At 33.5% G+C, this 21,971-nt stretch overlaps 1 protein-coding gene across 1 annotated transcript; it reads left to right on the top strand.

The window, feature by feature from the left end:
• The first annotated feature begins 19,742 nt into the window (after positions 1-19,742).
• On the top strand, positions 19,743-21,666 carry LOC145018053 (E3 ubiquitin-protein ligase AIRP2-like). The gene is made up of 5 exons (XM_078975991.1): positions 19,743-19,972; positions 20,487-20,637; positions 20,724-20,790; positions 20,902-21,136; positions 21,282-21,666. Exons 1-5 carry the CDS (start codon positions 19,902-19,904, stop codon positions 21,490-21,492), a joined length of 735 nt encoding a protein of 244 aa, XP_078832117.1. The 5' UTR covers positions 19,743-19,901; the 3' UTR covers positions 21,493-21,666.
• Positions 21,667-21,971: the final 305 nt, after the last annotated feature.

Consider the following 21,971-nt stretch of genomic DNA (forward strand, 5'->3'; position numbering starts at 1 on the left):
AGATTAACCGGTTCAACTTTTGCATGTGTTTGACACCCAAATATACGAACGTTTTCTAAATTCGATTTTCTTTTATACAACTTTTCGTATGGAGTTGTGTCACCAAGGACTCTTGTGTAAATGCGATTGATTAAATTTGTAGAGTGATTTACCGCTTCTCCCCATAAGTAGTTTGGAACATGCATTACCTTCATTATTCTTCGTGTCATGTCCATAAGTGTTCGGTTTCTTCGTTCCACAATTTCGTTTTGTTGTGGAGAGTATGGGGCGGTAAGGTGGTTTTTGACTCCGTTTTGATCACAAAAAGAATTAAACTCGAGAGAAGTAAACTCACCTCATCGATCACTTCTAAACACTTTCAAATGCTTTCCAATTGCATTCTCCACCAAAACTTTGAATTTTTTGAAGTGTGTAAACGTCTCCCTCTTTTCTTTCATGAGATAAATCCACATCAATAAGTGTAAAAATGTATCGATTTTGACCCTTGGTTTCCGACATGATTGGACCGCATAAATCACTGTGAACTAGTTCCAATGGTCGTTTTGTTTTGTATGTCGTCATACTCGAGAATGACTTTCTTGTTTGCTTGCCCACCAAGCAAGACTCATACAATTGATTCTCATGATTAAATTGGGGTAACCCTTTGACTAGATCCTTCTTGGACATATTTTTCAATGACTCGAATTTGATGTGCCCAAGTCTTGCATGTCATCGCCATGTATCTTCACTTAGTCTCAAATGATGGCAAATAGACGCTCCAATAGTTCTTTGTACTTTCGTTAATAAGCAGTTATCGGCATCGTGCATGGTCAAATAGTTGTTTTTCATTCGTATATCGCGCATGACTTCGGTTGCTTGTCCGAGACTAACAATATTGTTCTTGAGATTCGATATGTAGTAAATCTCCGTCATCAGCCTTGGTTGACCCCTTTTGCCTTGGAAAAGTATAGCACGTTTTCCCTTGATTTTTACACACGAATTATCTCTGAATTTAACCCTCCTAGTTATACCTTCATCAAGCTCGAAGAAAAGTGACCGGTTTTCCGTCATGTGATTGCTCGCCGCGTTATCCAAATACCACACATCGTTTTCTTGTGAGTCATATCGAGATGGTATCACCTTTTCTTTGTTTAAAAATACGGTCTCGTGTAAAAATATGGTCTCGTCGATATCGTCATATTCAGCAAAATTACTTTCTTGGAATTTTTTAGTTCGGTCGGGACATCGAGACACGAAGTGGCTTGGTTTATCGCACAGGTAACAAATAATATTGGATCGGTCCTTTTCGATTTACAATTTGGATCATAATTGGAATTGGGCCTGCTGTTGGACTGGTTATTATTGGACCGAGTGTTATTAGGCCTTCCACCTTAAGCTTGTTTTGTTTTAAACCCACTTGGACCTGATCCACTTGACCCACCATTCGACCTGGTTCCCTAGTTAAATCCACTCGACCCATCATGCCCCTTCCAGTTCCCTCTTCTTCTTCCCTCTCGTTGATGCCCTGATGATCCACCACTGCCAGACGATGCCGATTTAATGAGCATCACTCTCGCCTGACCCCCTCCGCCATCCTCCTTTTCTTTTATCCTTTCTTCGTACGCCTTGAGTCGTCCCACTACAACTTCAAAGCCAACAGATTTTCGGTCTAAGACCTATTATAATGATGCTACTATTTGGATGAATTTCGATCAAGGTAGAGTTTCAGAAACTTCGTTACCAACTTGGATTTATCAATGGTTTCTCCGAGGGACGCTAATTTCGAGGCGATACCAAACAATATTACGACATACACATCAATTAACTCTGATTTTGACATCTTGAGTCGATCGAACTCGGCGGTTAGGGTGTGCAGATGAGCCTCCTTCACACGATCGAACCCAACATGACGTGCTTTGATTGCATCCCAGAGCACTTTTGCAGAATCCACATCACCGATTTGAATAATCAAGCTCTCGGGTAAAGCTTGATAAATCAACCCAATTTCCATGTACTTCTTTTCTTAATCTTCTTCTATTCTTGGATTAATTATGGTCCAGTCCTTGTGAATTCTCAAAATCACTTTCATTCTTATGTGACAAGACTGTAATTTGTTGAGTTCAGCATGGGACACACTACAGTGGTTGACCCAATCTCCTTCACTCTTACCGGATGAGGTTCTGTACCCTCCGACATGTTGATCTAGCTTGCCAACAGGTAACAAAATTGATCTTACAGCCTTTGGTTCCTTGGCTTTGATACCAATTCAAGTTCGCAAATTATAACACAAACAATTAATCAAACTATCTCTTTGATTAAATGAGAAAATAACTCAAAACTCTATTTGTGAATACAATCTCTTAACCCTACACGACTAAACAAGATATATATATATATATATATATATATATATATATATATATATATATATATTCTAATTACCGAGTTGTGAATTAGAATATGGAAAGTAGGAATCGACTTTAACATAGTTTCATAAAACTATGTTGCCTTAAATTGAATTGCTTGGTCTCCATGTCCTACTCGATTTAGGATTCCAACAATATATATATATATATATATATATATATATATATATATATATATATATATATATATATATATATATATATATATAATTTTTTTTTTCAATAGCAACAAATTTTTTATACTAAAATAAAGACTAACAAGAAGCTAGAAAATACAAAATTAAAAAAAAAAAAAGAGGGCTTCTCATCCAAGCAACCCAATTATCGCTTGATTGAGTTTCTAAAAGAAAACCAACGAAATGAATGTTCAACAATGTTATAAAAAATAGATTGTTGCTTACAATCATACGACTGAAAAGAAACAACATTGAGATACGTCTAAATAGCACATAACACTGTCATAAAAATTGTCTCCACGATTGCTCTTTCCATTCTGACCACTGCACCGGAGTCAATCCAAGGTAAAAAAATCGTTACCAAGGAGAAGGTTGACACCTGTAAAACAAGCCACAAAGCTACCCTCCCGCAAATTCGGTAAGCCACCAGACACCAAAAATATAAATACATAATATCCTCCGCATGAAGCTAACAAATAGGGCGTAAGACCGAATCCAACTCCAACTCTTTGTCCGCCAAATTACATCTAACCGGGAGCCTATCCTACAACAACTGTCACAAAAACAAAACATTGATCTTGCTCGAGACAAAAGAATTCCATCTTGTGTACCTGCTTTCCTCGGACAACCTTTGATCATCTAAATATCTACGAGTTGACTAGACTGTGAACACACCACTATGATCCAAATCCCAACTCCATCTGCCAAGATTAGATTCGATGACGATAAAAGTCAACAAATATTAAACCAAAATTTGACAAAAGTCTTGTTTCCAAGCGATAAGTTTATAGAATTATCATTAATATATGCATTAAATCTTGATGGCAAGTACTAACCTGACTGTATGCAAGGTCTTGTTTTGTATAGTCTTTTAATAAATATTTTCATGTCTATTGTTGTAATACCTAAATAAACAACTAAATAAGAAAATTCCAATGACATTACAAAAGTAACAAAAAAAAAAAAAAAAAAAAAAGTTATGGCATACCCTAAAAGACCACTTTTTGTAATATTTATCACAAATTACCATTAATATTACACAAATATTTTACCAAATACATATGTTTTTTTGCGAATTTTCTTTTTACACTGCATTCTCCCATATATTTCACGATTTTTTTTATCATCTTGTAAAAAAATAATTATACTTCACTATATATATATATATATATATATATATATATATATATATATATATATATATATATATATATATATATATATATATATATATATATATATATATAAAATTGCAAAAATGGTCCCTGTGGTTTTTTATTTTTCGTGGTTATGGTCCAAACGTTTGAAAAGTTGCAAATTTGGTCCTTTTCAACAAGTTTTATTGTGGTTTTGATCCCTCATCCGTTAAGTTTAACTGGTTGGCTGTTAACTTTTTTAAAATAACAATTTTACCCTCAGGGACCATTTTCGCAGTTTTGTCTTTCACCATACCATAAGGACCATTTTTGCATAAATTATTTTTTATTTTATTGAAGTATTATATATTAATGGATATTATTTTTAATATATAATATTATATATTAATAAATATTGTTTTATTGGATTATTAATTTATTATAGTTGATTTTTTTTTTAATTTTTTGTTAGAGTAATTCTTTTTATTGAGTTATTATATATCAATATATATAGTTTTTAATATATAATATTTATATCATAATAAATATTATATTATTGGATTATTAATTTCTTTTAGTTAATTTTTTTATTTTTTTTAAATTATTTTTATTGGATTATTTCTTTTAATTTATTATTTTCTTCATATACTAAATATTGTTTTATTGGATTATTAATATATTTTAGTAAATGCTTTTTTTTTAAAAAAAAAAACTGTCGAAGTAATTATTTTTTATTGAATTATTATATATCAATACACATAGTTTTTAATATTTAATATTTATATCATAATAAATATTATATTATTGGATTATTATTATCTTTTAGTTAATTTTTATAATTTCTTTTTTTTTTTAATTACTTTTTATTGGATTATTTTCTTCATATACTAAATATTATTTTATCGGATTATAGTAATAATTCTTGTTAATTTTATTGGTTTCACCACAAAGTCATGGGATACGCAAAATCATCGTCTCTCATCATCGAAATCGTTATGATCGTTATCGAACACTTTCATGCCATCTAGCTTACAATGAGAAACCATTGGGAAAATACCACCACCATCACTCTGTCACCACCACTACTTATGAATGTTATCGGGGTTTGTTACTCATTATGTGAGATATGAAGGATTCCAATGGATTATGAAGAGGTTGTCGCAGGTAGCTACCAACAACGTTGGGTGGAATAGGGTATGGTATCTATTGAACCTCTGATGAAGGTGTTTGGAGGTGATCCTACTAGGGGTGTTCGTTTGGATGAATCGGTTTGATTCAGTCCAATCAAGTGAATCCAAATTGATTTCGATTTTCAAAACATGGATCCGAAAAGTCCAAACTAAATTTAAATCAGATCCGATCCGATCCAATTACAATTCGGTTGGATCGGTTTTTATAATTCGGTTTTTAAAAACTAAAACATTTTAAAATGACATAATTATAATATTACTGAATTTTACACACAAGAAGCAAAAATAAATTATTTAGTTACGCTTTGAAATTTATAAACAACTATTAAGAAGCTATATTATATTTTCATATTTTATAGATAAAAAAACTTTTGAGAGAAAATTCATATTAATATATTTTATTAGGTGAAACTTTTTGAACATATTTCAAAAAATAAATTACAAAATTAATAAATACTTATAGATATATATTAAAAATAAATAAATAATAAAATGTTATTCGGTTTTTTTTGTACTATTCGGTTCTTATTTTATAAACCATAATCAATCCGAAATCCAGAATAATAATTCGGTTTTGTCGAATACCAATCCAAAAATCCAAATATCCGAACAAAACAGTCCAATCCGAATGGTCCAATTGGACAATTTGGTTTTATCCAAATACTGAACAACCCTAAATCCTGCTAATTTTTTACGATGATAAGCGAGACTTTTACGTATTTCGACTACTTTGTGGTGAAACTAATAAAATTAAAAACAATTAATAGTATACATTCAAAATAAAATAATAATCCAATAAGATAATATTTATATTAAAAAAATAATAAATTAAAAGTAATATTTCAATAAATTAATAATTCAAAAAAACAAATTACAAAAATTAATAATCCAATAATGTATTATTTACTATGATGTAAATATTATATATTAAAAATAATATTTGTTGATATATAATAATCTAATAAAAAAGAATTGCTCAAACAAAAAGAAATTATAAAAGAGTCAACTAAAAGAAATTAATAATCCAATAAAATAATGTTTTGTAATATGTAATAATCCCATAGTATAATATTTATTATGATATAAATATTATATATTAAAAACTATATATACTGATATATAATAATTCAATAAAAAAGAATTACTTTGACATAAAAATTTTAAAAAATAATTAACTAGAATAAATTAATTATTCAATAAAACTACATTTAATATATGAAGAAAATAATAAATTAAAAGTAATAATACAGTAAAAAATAATTAAAAATTACAAAAATTAACTAAAAGAAAATTAATAATCCAATAATATAGTATTTATTATGATGTAAATATTATATATTAAAAACTATATGTATTGATATATAATATTTAATAAAAAAGAATTGTTCCAACAATTTTTTTTTTAAAATCAACTAAAATAAATTAATAATGTAATAAAAAAATATTTAATAATATATAATATTATGTATTAAAAAATATCTATTAATATATAATACTTTATTAAAATAAAAAAGAATATATGTAAAAATGGTCCTTATAGTATAGTAAAAGATAAAACTGTGAAAATGGTCCATGAGAGTAAAATTATCATTTTAAGGATCTTAACGGATGAGGGACCAAAACCACAACAAAACTTGTTGAAAAGGACCAAAGCTGCAACTTTTCAAACGTTTGGACCGTAATCACATAAAATGAGAAACCATAGGGACTTTTTTTGCAGTTTTGTCATATATATATATATATATATATATATATATATATATATATATATATATATATATATATATATATATATATATATAGACTAAACTGCACAAATGGTCCCTGTGGTTTGCTCAAAATTGCTACTTTGGTCCAAAAAGGTTTGGACTAGCGCCAGAGGTCCAAAGTTTTCATTTTGTTGCTTGTTTAGTCCAAACTGTTTTGATTTTTTTCAAAATGACGAATTTGCCCCTGTTAATATTATTTTCTTTTTTTTTCTTATTTTTTTTAATTTCCAGATTTAAAAAATAAATAAAAATAAATCTCTCTCTCTCTCATATTATTTTTATGATTTTCAGATTTAAAAAAAAAAATAATAATAAAAATAAATCTCTCTCTCTCTCTCTCAAATTTTCCACAGAAAACCTAGTCTTTACTTGAAATAACCATTGGAGAACAAAAACGGCCACTGAAGAAGATGAACAGAGAAAATAGTGGTGAATCCGGCGACTCTGACGTCTAGCACGAGAATGTGTTCAGCGACTTCGATGTATGGCAACCAATATGTCTGCTCAGATCTAGCCGTTCCTATCATCAACGTCGTATTCCCCACAGAGAAACCCTCACCACGAGTGTTGCAACCACTGTCTTGAAACCCTAACGAAAATGTGATAACCATCAAAGGAAAATATCTTTCTCTCTTTCTCTCTCTCTCTCTCTCTCTCTCTCTCTCTCTCTCGATCTTCCTCAAAAAACCCTAGATCTTTCATATCTTCGTTCTTCACCATCGATTTTTTCTGGTTGACGAAGGCTATCAAATCAGAGGGTTTTCAAGATCAAAGGGTTTTCATAGAGGTTCAACAGCAGAGGCGGTGTGGACCAGTGGTTGTGGTAACAACTCCGACGAAGGGTTTCCAGATCGAAGGGTTTCTAGATCGACGACTCTGTTGGCTCCGATGAAGGGTTTCTAGATCGACGACTCCAATAGGTGGGGGCATTTGGGTTACTATGAATCTGACGATAAGCACAAGGAAAACGGGAGGGGGTTGTTGCCCTCTTGATAACCGAAAAACCCCACCTCCGGTGGAGGTTTTCTCGATTAAAACAGAAGAAGAAGAAGAAGAAGAAGAAGAAGAAGAAGGGACGCAGTAACAATAAGTATGGGAGGGAGGAAGGGAGGGAGGGAGAGAGGGAGAGAGGGGGAGAGAGAGAGAGAGAGAGAGAGAGAGAGAGAAAGAAAGAGAGAGATTTATTTTTATTATTTTTATTATTTTTTTTAAATCTAAAAATTAGAAAAATAAATATAAGAGAGAGACAAATTTATTTTATTTTTATTTTTTATTTTTTATTATTTTTAATCTGGAAGTTAGAAAAAAAAAGAAAAAAAAAATCATATTAACAGGGGCAAATTCGTCATTTTGAAAAAAATCAAAACAGATTGGACCAAACAAGCAACAAAATAAAAACTTTGGACCTCTGGTGCTAGCACAAACCTTTTTGGACCAAAGTGGCAATTTTGAGTAAACCACAGGGACCATTTGTGCAGTTTAGTCTATATATATATATATATATATATATATATATAGTTTCACAAAAAGTAATCAAAATTCACGAGTAAGTTGATGTGTAACACTTCAAAAAATTTCTTTCTCACTCTATCTTTCTCCTTTTCCTTTTCCTTTCTTTATCTTTCAAAATGTTTTTTCTTTTTTCTTTATGTCATTCTTACATATTATTTTTCTTTCTCTTTTTCCCTTTCTATATTTCAAAAATCTTTTACGTATAAATAATAAAAGATGGATGGTGTATCCTTTTTTTATTTCGTGTTTCAATTTTTTCATATTTTATCCCTTTTTAATGGATATTTTCAAAAATAGTTTTTTTAGAAAAAAAAATCCATATAGGCTAAGGGTCGAGTTGTAAATTCACTTAAATGCATGGGACACCCATTAAAATTAAAAATAACCGATAACCTGCTTGCAAAACAACAATCAAAGTTTAGAAAATTAAAACCGACATGGTCGTGTGGTCGAACATTATTTGAATTTAAGTCGAGACTGAACTGCATAAATGTTCGGAGGCGGAGCTAGAAGTTTTCATATGAGGATATAAAAATTATCAATAAATATTTTATGTAGTTATTATATTCAAGGTATTAAAAAACATAATATAGTTTTTTTACTTGGGGGTACAATAACATAAAACATGTTTACAAATAGTTTTTTTTATATACATAAAACAATTTTTTTGGGGTGTTGTAGTACCCCAACGCTTCATCTGGCTCCACCACTGTAAATGTTCCATATGGTTTGTCGAAAATTATCACTTTGATCTAAAAATATTTGGACTAGCATCAGAGGTCAAAATTTTTCATTTTGTTGTGACTTTGGTCCAATTTGCTATGAATTTTTTCATAATGAAAAGTTTGAACTTCTGGTGCTCAAAATGATAATTTTCGACAAACCATAAACACCATTTATGCAGTTTAGTCTTAAGTGAATAATGTATGACTTCAACACCTATTTATTTGTAAACATAGACTCTAATTCGTACATTCATGTAAAGCAAATAAAAGTACTGATATAATATTTTAAAGCAAATAAAAGTACTGGATTCGCATATAATATTTTTTTTACATAAAAATAACATGTTTTTTTAAATATTATCCAACTCATTTAAAGCATAAATTATTGCGAAGGAAAAAACACTTTGAACAAAATCATCCCCTATCAAATAATTCTAAGATATGGTGAGTAGTGAGAAAAAATGAGAAATTACTAAATGAAGCTCAAGGAAAAAAGTTTCATTTTCAAGTTAATTTATATAAAATCCAAAACGACTTTTCACTAAATCATGCTTATAAGGACTTTTTTGAGTTCCTACTGATCTATGTTTATTTCGTTTCCCAAATCACGCGTTTTGTGGGTTATTTCCAACTTTCAAATTCAACCCACCAGCACTATTATTATGGGTCGAAAGTCCAAAATAAAGATGCTTGCGTGTTGATTATTGCAAAAAGAACGAAGAGTAATGTTTCGGTCTAAATTTTCTTATTTTAAATAAAAGATTTTTGTGTTTTTTGTGATCATTATTAGTATTAGAATTGGTTCAAGAAGAAAAGAAGTGAAGAAAGGTACAATGGGCTAGACCGAGGTATGAATATACATCTTAGGGTAGACATGTCTTGTTCGAAATCTTTGGGCTGGGCTACGGTTGGGTCGTACTTTGTAGTTGCGGAACACAAAAAAAGTTGAAAACATTCTTAAGTATTGATATTAAAAAAAAAAAAAAAAAAGACAAAATTATATGTTTTGTCCCTGAAGTTTATGTCTTATTATACTATTTCCATCTATTGAAAACGTTTCAAACTCAGTTCCTAATCCAAACTAAATTAGCAATGTTGGTCCTTGGAGTTGGAACTTGGCATCGTCTCCTTCTTCCCGTATCTATCTTATTTTAGTCTTTTTACCGTAATCTCTTCCATTTAGTTCATATTAGAAGAAGGGATTAGTGGGTTTCATTTCTCCTTATTGTTTGAACGGTAAAACCTCTCTCTTTGTAATGGTGTTTTGTATATGCAACCATGGACGATGATTCTAATCATGTTCCTATGGTAACTGGTAGGGATTGTGAAATACCCCTCATATTGTAACATCCGTCACTTGAGGTAATAATTATTTAAATTCTTTTTAATTCATTGTTGGGCTATGAAATAAATAAATGGATTATTGAGTAGGCTTTAGCAAGTGGGCCGATAGGATTAGGCTACCCGAAGACGTATGTTAGGCGTAAGCTTGGCGTACACGGCATGTACTGCAACAATGGATGCGGGGGGGCGTAGGTGCGTACGCGCAGCGTACCAAGGTGTACGTGCAGCGTACACAAGCATACTCAAAACCCTAATTTTTAGGGTTTAAGCCATATAAATACAACATTATAACTCAAACCCTAGCCTCCTTACCAGCCTCCCAATCTCAGAAACCCTAGATAGCCCCTCATTCCTCATCATTGTTTGTTTGTGGCCTTGTGAAGTTCATTGTGGTGTTTAGAAGCTTGACAGGAGAAGGAAGGAGTTGAAGAAGAAGAACTTGAGTAGCTTGAGCTCAAGGATCCGAGATAACATCACCTTTTGGCATTTATTTGAGGTAAAAAGCTTTCAACTTGCCTCATGAATGCTTAGATTTATGTTAATGGTGTTTTCGACCTTTTTAGGTCTCAATAATGGATTTTTATGAGTCCAATCCATTTCTAGGCTTAGGGTTGCCATCCTTAGTGCTAAATGTGTCCCAATAACAGTAAAGTTTCGATCTTTAAGGTCCTTTTGTGACCTTGCATGAGTTCTAGTCATTTCCATGGAAGTTAGTTGTCATATTCCAAGTTTGGGTCCATTTGGTGGGTTGCAAGCCACCAAGTAATCGACTTTATGAGTTAAGACATGTTAATGGACTCAGATCTGTATTTTAGACTATTTTAGGCTTAAGGTCTTAAGGGATTAACCACTTTTGAGGAATATGGCTTAATAGGGTAGTACGTTGGGCGTACAAGCCAGTATACGCATCATACAAGCCATGCAGCCTGTACGCTTAGCGTACAGAGGAGTACACCCTGCATACTCACTGATTTAGGCTTCACGTCATTTGGGTCGCGGTTTGGGCCAATCTTTGGACTTCTTAGCTTCTGGGCCTTAGTGGGCCATCAAGAGTCAGTTAATGGGCTAAGGACATGTTTGGGCTTAGGGGAAGGCCTATTTGAGGAGTTGGGCCCAATTTAAAAAATTGGGCCTATAGTGGGCTTGGAAAGATTGGATGGAATTAGGCCTAGTATATGGTCCAAATTAGACCATGGGGTAAAATGGTCATTTTTACCCTAAGAAGGATTATTGGATTTTGACCAAGTGTTATTCAGATAATGATAGTTGGGGAGTCGTTGGAGCAGCCGTTAGAGATTCCTTACCGTAAGATTCTGCATTCAGCCTTACGAGGTGAGTTACCTTCTAGTAGAAGTGGCTCGAAGGCACCAATGTCAGCTCACTAGTAGCTGATTATAGTTGAGATGATTGTGTTTGTGATAATTGTTTGGTATACCACTATCTGTTATGCTTTATGTGCTAGTATGCTATGATATTATGTGATAGTGGTAGGAGGGGTGAAATAGACCCCGTAGCCGGTTGAGATAAACCGAAGGGTAGATCGGGCACCCAGATATGCCTGGAACTCTGGCAGGGTAGGTCGAGCACCCAGATCTGCTTGACAGGGTAGGTTGGGCACCCGGATGTGACTGACAATATGTTTATGCTATGTTATTATGTGGTAGTGGTAGGCGTGATATAGTCCCCGTAACTGGTTGAAATAAACCGGGGGGTAGGTCGGGCATCCAGATATACCTGGCAGGGCAGGTCGAGCACCCATATATGATTGACAAGGTAGGTCGAGCACCCATATATGCTTGACATGGTAGGTCGGACACCTAGATATACCTGACAGGGTAGGCCGAACACCCAAATATGCCTAGCAGTATGTGATTATGTGGTACAATGTGGGAACTCACTAAACTTCGTGCTTACAGTTTTCAGTTTTGGTTTCAGGTACTTCCTCTTCGAAGGGAAAGGAGCCGACATGATCGCACCGCATCACACTATATTTTCCGCACATGAGATTTCTGGGAGTGTTACTCTGATATTGTTTTATCATGACATGTTTTGATTATGGATACATTGTTTTTGATATGAGTTGATTCTATGATGTTTTCAGACAATGGTTTTATAATTATTAAATTAAAAATGAAAATTTTGATCTTGAATTTTGGGATGTTACACATTTGGGCTAGTTGAAATTGGATCATCTTTTCAAAAATATTTACTTTTTGAAAATACCATTGCAGAATGTCCCAAATAAAAACGATTATGGTTTAAAAGTTAATAGTTCCAAGTATGAAGGTGTCCAATTTAAATATTGTTACATAATCTTAGTGAACCATAACAAGCAATAATGTAACGCTTTGTTCCGAATCGTTTCCTAATGTGGGGTGGTGACCCGAAGACTGATTATCATCCGACTTATGGCCTTTGAGGAAAATAGATTTACACTTATTTGGGTGTTGGTAAGGTAATTTGGATGATCCGAGAAGTTCGGTTTGTGTTTTGGAGCCAAGGGGTATTTTGGTAAAGTGTCAGTTCGAGCTTTTATAGAATTTAGATTATTGTTTGAGAGGTTTTAAGGAATGTATGAGTTGATAGAAGTATAGAGCTTCCCGTTACCTTTCAGTGGATATAAGGATTGTCAGAAACGGACTTAGAACGAAGAAGTTATGGCCTTCGGAAGTTTTAGTGGGTTTAGGGTGAAACCAGGTACGCGGGGCATACACAAGTGTACGTAGGGCGTATTGTTGCTAAATCCAGTACGTAGGGCGTACAATGACGTACGTTGGGTGTACTGAACATTTTGATCGCGGGTACTCTAAGGAGTATGATCGGCGTACAATGACGTATGTTGGGTGTCCAGAAGTGTAGCTAAAGGCTGAAAATGAAGCTTCCAAGCTGCAACTATGCTTCCATGGTGATCTCTTCTTCTTCAAACCTCCAAAATTCCACCAAAAGCTCAAGAAACACAATGCGAGGCTAGGGTTAGGGTTTTTGTAGCACCTGGTTCCTGGTACGTAAAAATTTATCTAAGTAATTGTCATTTTAGCCTTGGACTCGACGAGTTGTAGGTCCGACTCACCGAGTAGGGACGCGGTCCGGGGGCACGCTTAAGTTGGCGACTCGGTGAGTCACCGCTGTTTGATGAAACCCTAATTCCAAGAGTTTGCCCCCTATTTAAGCTAGCTTGTGCGACCCAAGCTCGCCCCCTTTCACCCTCAGAACGCCCTACATCAAACCCTAACTAGTTTCTTGTGAGATTGAAGTGATTAGAGTGATTCCTTGAAGTTTTTGGAAGAAGAAGGTGAGTGGAGCAAGAAGAGGAGAAGGAGACCAGATATCTTGGTGCTATTTCAGAGTTCTCTGAGGTATATCTCTACTCTATTCTGTTTGCATGCTTAAAACCCCATTAGAGCACCTTTTGAGCTCTTCTTGAACCTTTTCCAAGCTTGGCATGAAGTAGAATTCGTAATAGGTTGAGTATCCGCTAGAACTAGTCATGTTTGAGCTCCAGGAGCTCAGATCTATAACCTTTATGGGAGTAAATTGTTGGAATGTCCTAGATCTACCTTCTTAGCCATTATTTCGCCCCTAATCCCCATTCTATGCATTTCTACACATAAAGTTGGAAACTTTACGTGTAAACCAGGCCCTAGGAACCCAGATCTATGAATGACATGAGCTGGATCCAAGCAAAATCGCGTGTATGGTTTTTGCATGTGGCCGACTCGGCGAGTCGTTCATTTGACTCGGCGAGTCGGGTCGTAAGTCCCAGGGTTGTTCCCCTTTTGTGTCTGCGAGTTGGAGTAGTGAGTCATAGGGTATGACTCAGTGGGTTGGAAGCCAGACTCACTCATGAAGTAACTTGGCGAGTCAATGCCATGACTCCGTGAGTTCATGGCAATCTTCTTGTCTCAAGAACAACTCGACGAGTTGTTCATATAACTCGGCGAGTCACAGCTTAGAGTGTTCTTCGGATGAAGGAGAACTCGGCTAGTTGTTCATACAACTTGGTGAGTAGGATGAAGGACTATTGGACTTGGGTATAGAGAAAGGGACTCAGTGAGTCCGCAAGCCAACTCGGCGAGTCTGGTCAACTGGTAGTTGACTGTGACTTGACTCATGACTTGTTAAGGGTAAATGGACAATTTACCCTGAGGGCGGTTAGCAGTATTTGACTAAGTGTTTGATGGGAATTACAACCGGAGGATTTCCAGAGCAGCAGCAGCAGCAGATAGACTATTCCCACACAGATCAGCAGCTACTACGAGGTGAGTTACCTTCCAGTAGTGGTGGGTCTACGGCCACAATGCCGGCCCACCAGTAGGAGTTGTATGATGGATGATTGTCTCTGTGATATTCATCTAAGGTTGCTACTACATGTGATATGTTTATGTGCTAGTATGATATGTTGCTATGTGCTAGTGACAGTAGGGGGAGATAGTCCCCAGATTACCGGTCGATAGGGCCGAAGGGGCGGTCATGCCCAACCATGCTAGATAGATTACAAGATATATGTGTTATGTGGTAGTGGTAAGGGGTGAAATAGTCCCCAGTATCCGGTCGAGAGGACTGAAGAGGGAGACCAGCACCCAGATATGCTAGTCAGTATCCGGTCGAGAGGACCGAAGGGGAGGCAAGCTCCCAGTTATGCTAGACGGTATCCGGTCGAGAGGACCGAAGGGGTAGGTCGGGCAACCATATATGCCTGACGATATATGCATGTTATGTGATTGTATGGTATGTGGTAGGTTGGGGGAACTCACTAAGCTTCGTGTTTACAGTTTTCAGTTTTGGTTTCAGGTACCTCTTCTTCGAAGGGGAAGGAGCTGGCGCGGTAGCGGCCCATCACACACATGCTTCGTATTCCGCATCATGAGATCTTCTTGGGGATTTGTACTCTGGCATTATTATGTTTTATGAAATGTTTTCCAGACATGTGATATCTTACTAAAATATTATGATCAGTAAACGTCTTAATTCAAATGTTTTGCTAAACTTATGTTTTCAAAAAGAAATTTTTGGCTCGTATTTTTGGGGTGTTACAGTTTTACTGAGTTTAGGGATGAAGGAAGTTGGTTTAGAACCCTAAAAAGAAGTTTATGGGGTTTAATTTAATGGAAACCCTAAAAGATCGTGGGTTTGGGTTGCAACGCACCTCACGTCGTGAGCTTTTAATGCTCACGTCGTGAGCTCATTTTAAATCTAAATTTTTATTGTTTGCTCCTCATGTCGTGAGTTCTTAATGCTCACATCGTGAGCTCCCGTTTTTCCCAAAAACCAGGCCTTTGACGCCTTGAAACCCAAAGTCGATTTGATATGGAAACATGGTGTACAAATCGAGACTTAAAAATTCGTATATTCAACTTGAAATTGAGTATTGTAGGTTTCAAGAAGCCTCAGAAAGTTTAATCGATACGCCATACGTGATATTCCTTTTGTGATGTTTAAGCCTTTAGTTGTATATTTTCATATTTATCTTATTTCTTTTTGCTATTAAGATGTTTTCTTCCTAATTTTTAGGCTTTGAAATAACAAAAATTATGGTTCATGTTCAAAAAGTTAACTTCATATTGACATCTTAATCAACGTCAAACTATAATGTATATTGCACATTCAATACCTTACAAGCAAATTTGCATATGAGTTCATTTGGTAGGATCTTAAGATCCTGATCCGATCTTACGATCATAATCTTGCAAAACATAAAACAATTTTGGATAAAATCCTAATCTTGACAACCTTAATCAATATATTATTAGTATAATCTAAGATCATGTGTTTGTTAATAAGTATAAATGGTATTTGAGTGATATATTACATCAAATACAAATGTTTTTGTCTATGTTTACAATCACGTTATCATGGTTTTGATATTTTTCTTTTTATGATCTAATGTTTAAAAACATTTAAGTACCTCAACATTTTAATGTTTTCTTTTATACACAATCAAATTTACTTATATCCATAACTTTTTTTTTTTCCAGTTGTCATAGATAAACATCAAAATTCAAAATCTACAGATCGCTTTTGGTATGGAATTTGACATTAAAATTATTCATTGCATCAAGTTGCTTGTTTTTTCTCTAATTATTATAGATTAACCGGATATAACTAGCGTCTAGCGATTTAAGCAATAACAATTCTCTAATGACGATTGCGACATGCGGTTGACACGAATAACGTTTGGATAACATTTAATCATTTATTCATTGTTAGTGGTCCCATCATCCCATGTCTCAACCCAATTATTCAAACCCATGGGCTGCATTCGGTTTCAATATCTATTTTAAAACTTTCCACCTTCCACCCTCAAAAATTCCTTCCACGTTTATTATTCACCTTAGACTTGTCGTTGATAACAAACTCTTCTAACTTATTTTTAAATGTTAACCGATCGAAACAGCAGTCGTTTGTCATCTGGATTATCAATTATTTTGTTACTAGATAAGGCACTAAACCTAAGTTCATATACAATATAGCCGTAATAGCGAATCTGGAATAAAATGTTATCGATAACATACACGTTTTTAGGGTAATCGTTGCAAAAATTACATTATGTCAAAAAAAAAAAAAACATTACGCAAAAAAGTTTTAGGGGTAGTACAAGCTACCCCGGGCATACATATCGGCTCACACCGATCTCTTTTTTTTTTTTTTTTTTTTTTCGAAAGAGTCCAAACTAGGTTACTTAATAGCTAGAGATATTCAATAGTCTGTTACACTATGTTAATAACGCAGTGACACAAAAATGATAACATCCTTAGGTTTTTCTGGACATAGAACAAACCACTTATTCTTAAGGGTAGGAAGAGGGAGTGTTGTGATCAATTTTCCGAACTTAAACGAGGTAAATGAGCATAACAGAAAACATATACTTAAATCTTAAACAATAAACAAAATTATTTTGTTCTCATAAATTATAAAACTATTAAGCTTTATATAAAATTAATATAAAACATTGTGTTTACTTTTTATATACAACAAAATAAATAGATACTAAAACCATATCATCTTAAATTTTTTATTTTCCATTATTTTTCAGTTATTATTACATATATTTCTTGAATGTGTATTATTTATAATTATTTTATAGCTAATTATGTTATACATAAATTATTTGACTATATTTTTAGCTTTGATCACGATTATTATTACCATTTTCTTTGACATAATATATTAATTATATATTTATAACAATTATCATTGTTAACTAAATAGAAAATTATTTCTTTGAAATTTTTTTATTATAAAAATGAATTTCAATTAGTTTTTTTTGTTAGTTTCATATTTCGATTTAATTTGATATTTAAAATAACAATTACATATACTTTTTTAGATTAAGAGTCAATTACACGAATGGTCCATATGGTTTGGGGTAATTTGCATGTTTGGTCCCTAATTTATTTTTTATCATAGAAGGTTTTTACAGTTTATTTGTTGCACGCTTGGTCCCTATCTTACCTAAAAAGACTATTTTGTCATTGATTTTTTAATTTATTTAAATAATGTGAGGGTATGTAAGGTAAGGTAAGGTAAGGTAAGATGAGATTAAAGTAGGGTTGAGGTGTATTTATTTAAATAAATTAATGACAAAAGTCTTTTTAGGTAAGATATGGACCAAACGCGCAACAAAAACAAACATCAGGGACCTTTCGAGTTAAAAAAATAAGTTAGGGATCAAACGTGCAAACTACCCCAAACCATAAGGATCATTCATGTAATTTACTCTTAGATTAATAATACAAAAAACACTTAAAAGATAAATGTTTTACATCCAAAACCAATAAGTTAAATATATATTAGGTTGATAATTAAAAAGTTAGTCTTATTTTAAAAATTAAACGAGTTTAATGTATTTGAAAAAAACTAATGAGCTTAATATGAATGATTTAAGATATATGTTAAAAAAAACTTGAATAGTTGTGGTTAATTGGTTGAAATGTACAAAAATGAATTTTAACCTATCATATGTTATCTTTTCTTTTTCAATGTCGAGGGTTCAAATCATGTGAAAAGATGGTATATGTTGAATGAATAGTAGTTTAAGAGTAGATTATATTTGTTTTTTCAAAAATGGTTGAAATGTGAATGATTATGTAAGTTTCTAATGAACACAAGTATGAATGCCCAAAATTTCATCTTATATTCGTAAAGTCTCATCCATGTTATTTTGTTTAACCTAACCACCTCTAATTGATTCTATACTCTAACTCTGGCATCTCGAAACAAATTGATTTAAATCATTCATGAGCACAAAACAAAGATGGGTGGTGTTTTTGCCGCTATCAGTGTCACCATCGGCAATGTTATGTCGTCATGCTCACATTGTCAGCATCGCAGTGGGTGGTGCTTTTGCCGCTTTCATGATCTGGTTTCTTCTTATTTCATGGTTCCGTCCTCAAGCTTTTAATCACTCATTCCACCTCAATTTTGGTTGTCCGATACACACACATACATCCACAAGAAAATGTGTTTTTACCTCTTTTCCCCAACCATATGTATGTAACAATCCCCTTCTTAAATTTTTAGTATATCTTAGTGATTTTCATCCTGAGAAGAAAATCAAGTACAAACAATATCATTTTTGTAGAAAAAAATATATGAAAAAACCTATCGAAAAAAAACAGAGTTTTGCTACTAGAGCAGAACCAGAATCGTATCAAGTATATTTGATACCAATTTGTTTTGCTACTAACAAATTTATTAGTATAAAACAGTAATGATATGTATTAATTTCTTTCTAGATTTTTATTGTAATTTGTAAGATTTAACGACCACCAAAGATATTGGGTAATTTATTTTGATAATAATATATCTTCCAAGTTATTAAAGACTATTGGAGCAACTTTTTAATTTTTTAATTTAACAAGATAATAACTATGGAGGAACCTTAGAAAAACTAAGAGTGTTTTCTTGCAAAAAAAACCAACTTCGTAGGTAAACAGTAAATCATGTTTTGTTTTTGCTTGTATCCGGTGCAAATCTTGTCCTTACTACTCGCCAGTGATACGTCTATACTCTCTACCCGACAAACAAAATTTTATCTTCTGCCAGTATGATTTAATGAACTTGTTAGCCAAAAAAAGAAATTACTGGATGCCGTCGTCATAGAAAAACGTTAAGAGCAAATTTATAACATCAAACTTATTTAATGGCATTACGGATCAAAATTTGAGTTTACAAGGGTGGGAATTGTAACTTCCCATACGTTGCCAAGTTCTTATCATTCGGAAACCAACAACCCGACAACCGGCGACTCATATACCACTCCACTGTTCAATTAGATATTTGTTTGGTGCATATAATGGATAAACACAAAATTTATAATATTAAATAAAGAAAAGATAAAGAAATCGGTCGTACCCAGAAAAATCAATTTAAAAAGTCCCAATTCGAAAAAAAAAAAGACAAAATAAAATAAAAAGCGACTACACTGTTCTTCCGTGTATAAGAAATCGGCACATGGAGTGGTCATAGTAAACGCACAGAAAAATCAGCTCCATCGAAATCAGTGTTGGGAATTCGTGTTCATCGGAACAGAGTTTGTAGATTGCGAATAGTGTTTTACCTTTTTTCATTTTATCGATTTTGACTAAAAAAAAACTTTGCGAGTGTTTGATGAGAGTTTAACTTCTGTTTTTCTGAAAAGTACCATGGTAATGGGGAAAGTTTTCAAGGATTCTCTTAAAGCTCTTGAAGCTGATATTCAACACGCCAATACTCTGTAAGTATCTCATCAATTCTCTCGTCTTTCCCGTTGTTAATTGGACTTCAGGTTTTTTTTTTTTTTTTTTTTTTTTTTTTTCCTGAATTCGAAGCTGTTTTTTGCATCTATGAAGCGGGCGTGGCTAAATTTTTGTTGAATTTGAGAGATGTTGGATTAAATCGTATGATCTTAGTCTCTTTTAAATTATTGGATTGATGTCGACATGGGTTTAATATCTAGAGTTTCAGATGTTTACCCTGATTTGTGGATAAACTTTGCTGATTTGATTGCTCTAATAAGAGTCCAGGTTGGGAAACACAGAAATGAATTTATGACTTTCATCCAAATCAAGTATTATTTGGGTCTTCTGAGAACCCCTGTTTGTTGGTATGATATGAAATTGTGTAATCGAAATGATACCTCATCCCATTTGACTGATTTGAATGCGACATAAATTGCAATCTATGTTTTAGATGTTCTTGTTGTTCAATTTTTGCAACCCGATTGATGTTTTCCTTTGATTATGAAACAGGGCTTTAAGTTCCCCTAGGGATCATGACGGAGCAACCCTGCAGATGAGACTCTCTTGCAGTCCAGCCATCGATTTGTTCTCCTTCTTCTTCCCATGGACTGATTGTAAAATCGCGGGTGCCCTTGGGTTGCTTCGGATTTTCATATATATGGTATATCTATATTATCTCCTCGCTTATATCTACCAAATTACTGTTTTGCCCTTGCATTAAACTCACGAATCTTGATGGAAAAACAGACGTTTGCTGATGGCAAAACTACCATGTGCATTCAAGAAAGGCGAGCAAGCATCAAAGACTTTTATGGTGAGTCACATTTCAAAACCAATCATTTTCATTTCTATCTCAAGTTCTGAAAAAGGAATGATTAAAACTGCTCATTACGTGCTAAAAAATTGTGCATTTTTACATCAACAGATGTTATATTTCCTTCGATATTGCAACTCGAAAGTGGGATAACTGATTTGGAAGAGAGGAAACAAAAGGAAATATACTCGAAAAGATATTTACGAAAAGAAAGTTTTGACAAGGGAAAACTCTCGGATGCTGATGTGGAAAGAGAAATCGAATGCGGGATTTGCATGGAAACAAACAGTAGAGTTGTGTTACCGAATTGCAGCCATTCTTTGTGCTTGAAGTGCTATCGAGATTGGTAAGTTTCTCTCTTACATCAAGTAAATGGGACCCATATTTACATGTAATAGAACAATGTAAATACATTGATATTATGATAGAAAAGTAAAGTATGTTGTTATTTCCTTTAATTTGGCCTAATCGTATTCCCATTTGTTTTCTAGGCATGAGAGATCGAGATCATGCCCATTCTGTAGGGATAGCCTTAAAGAAGTTAATGTGGATGACTTGTGGATTTGCATTGAAGCGAATGAAGTGGTTGATCTGAGTGTAATTTCAAAAGAAAACAAGAAGAGGTTGTTTATGTACATAGAGAAGTTGCCTCTTATTATTCCAGCTGCCATTTGTGATCCCGGTGATTCCTATCTTAGATAAGGAATCGGAAGTTAGCTTAAAATTAGGGTTTATGATGTACATAATTTTACAAATTTGTATGTTTTAGAGGTGTAAATCCTGGTTTCTTTCCCTCTTTCTTGACTATGGAATTCTGACTGTTGACTGTTCTTGATTATTCGTGAATTTAAAACAATATCAGAGCTTTCTAGTTTAGCTTTTTGTGGCACCTTACTTAAGCACCAAATCTAACATTAATCTAAGAAGCTTCAAACGTCTGAATTTTTCATCAACTTATTTATGAGATCCATTGATATGGAATGCATAAAAGAAATGAAAAAAGAAAAAATTGTCCTTTTAATTTTTTCAGACCAAAATTACGGAAATTTTTTTATTTTAAATCTTACGTTAAAAACTTTTTGGAGAGAGACCAACAGTTTTGTCTTTTCTGATATAAGTTGTTTTATTTGATAATGTTTGTAAATTAGTGAGACCCACCGACATGATTAGCAAAGCTCTTG

This window comes from Lactuca saligna, chromosome 9, assembly GCF_052625555.1.
Source record: "Lactuca saligna cultivar CGN05327 chromosome 9, ASM5262555v1, whole genome shotgun sequence".
Taxonomy (NCBI): Eukaryota; Viridiplantae; Streptophyta; class Magnoliopsida; order Asterales; family Asteraceae; genus Lactuca; species Lactuca saligna.

What these genes read in the sequence shown, in the direction of transcription:
- LOC145018053 (XM_078975991.1), top strand. Translation starts at nt 19,902, where the DNA reads ATGGTAATGGGGAAAGTTTTCAAGGATTCTCTTAAAGCTCTTGAAGCT. An exon ending in AAGCATCAAAGACTTTTATG is followed by an intron (nt 20,791 to 20,901) that starts GTGAGTCACATT and finishes TTACATCAACAG; the next exon opens with ATGTTATATTTCCTTCGATA. An exon ending in TTGAAGTGCTATCGAGATTG is followed by an intron (nt 21,137 to 21,281) that starts GTAAGTTTCTCT and finishes TTTGTTTTCTAG; the next exon opens with GCATGAGAGATCGAGATCAT.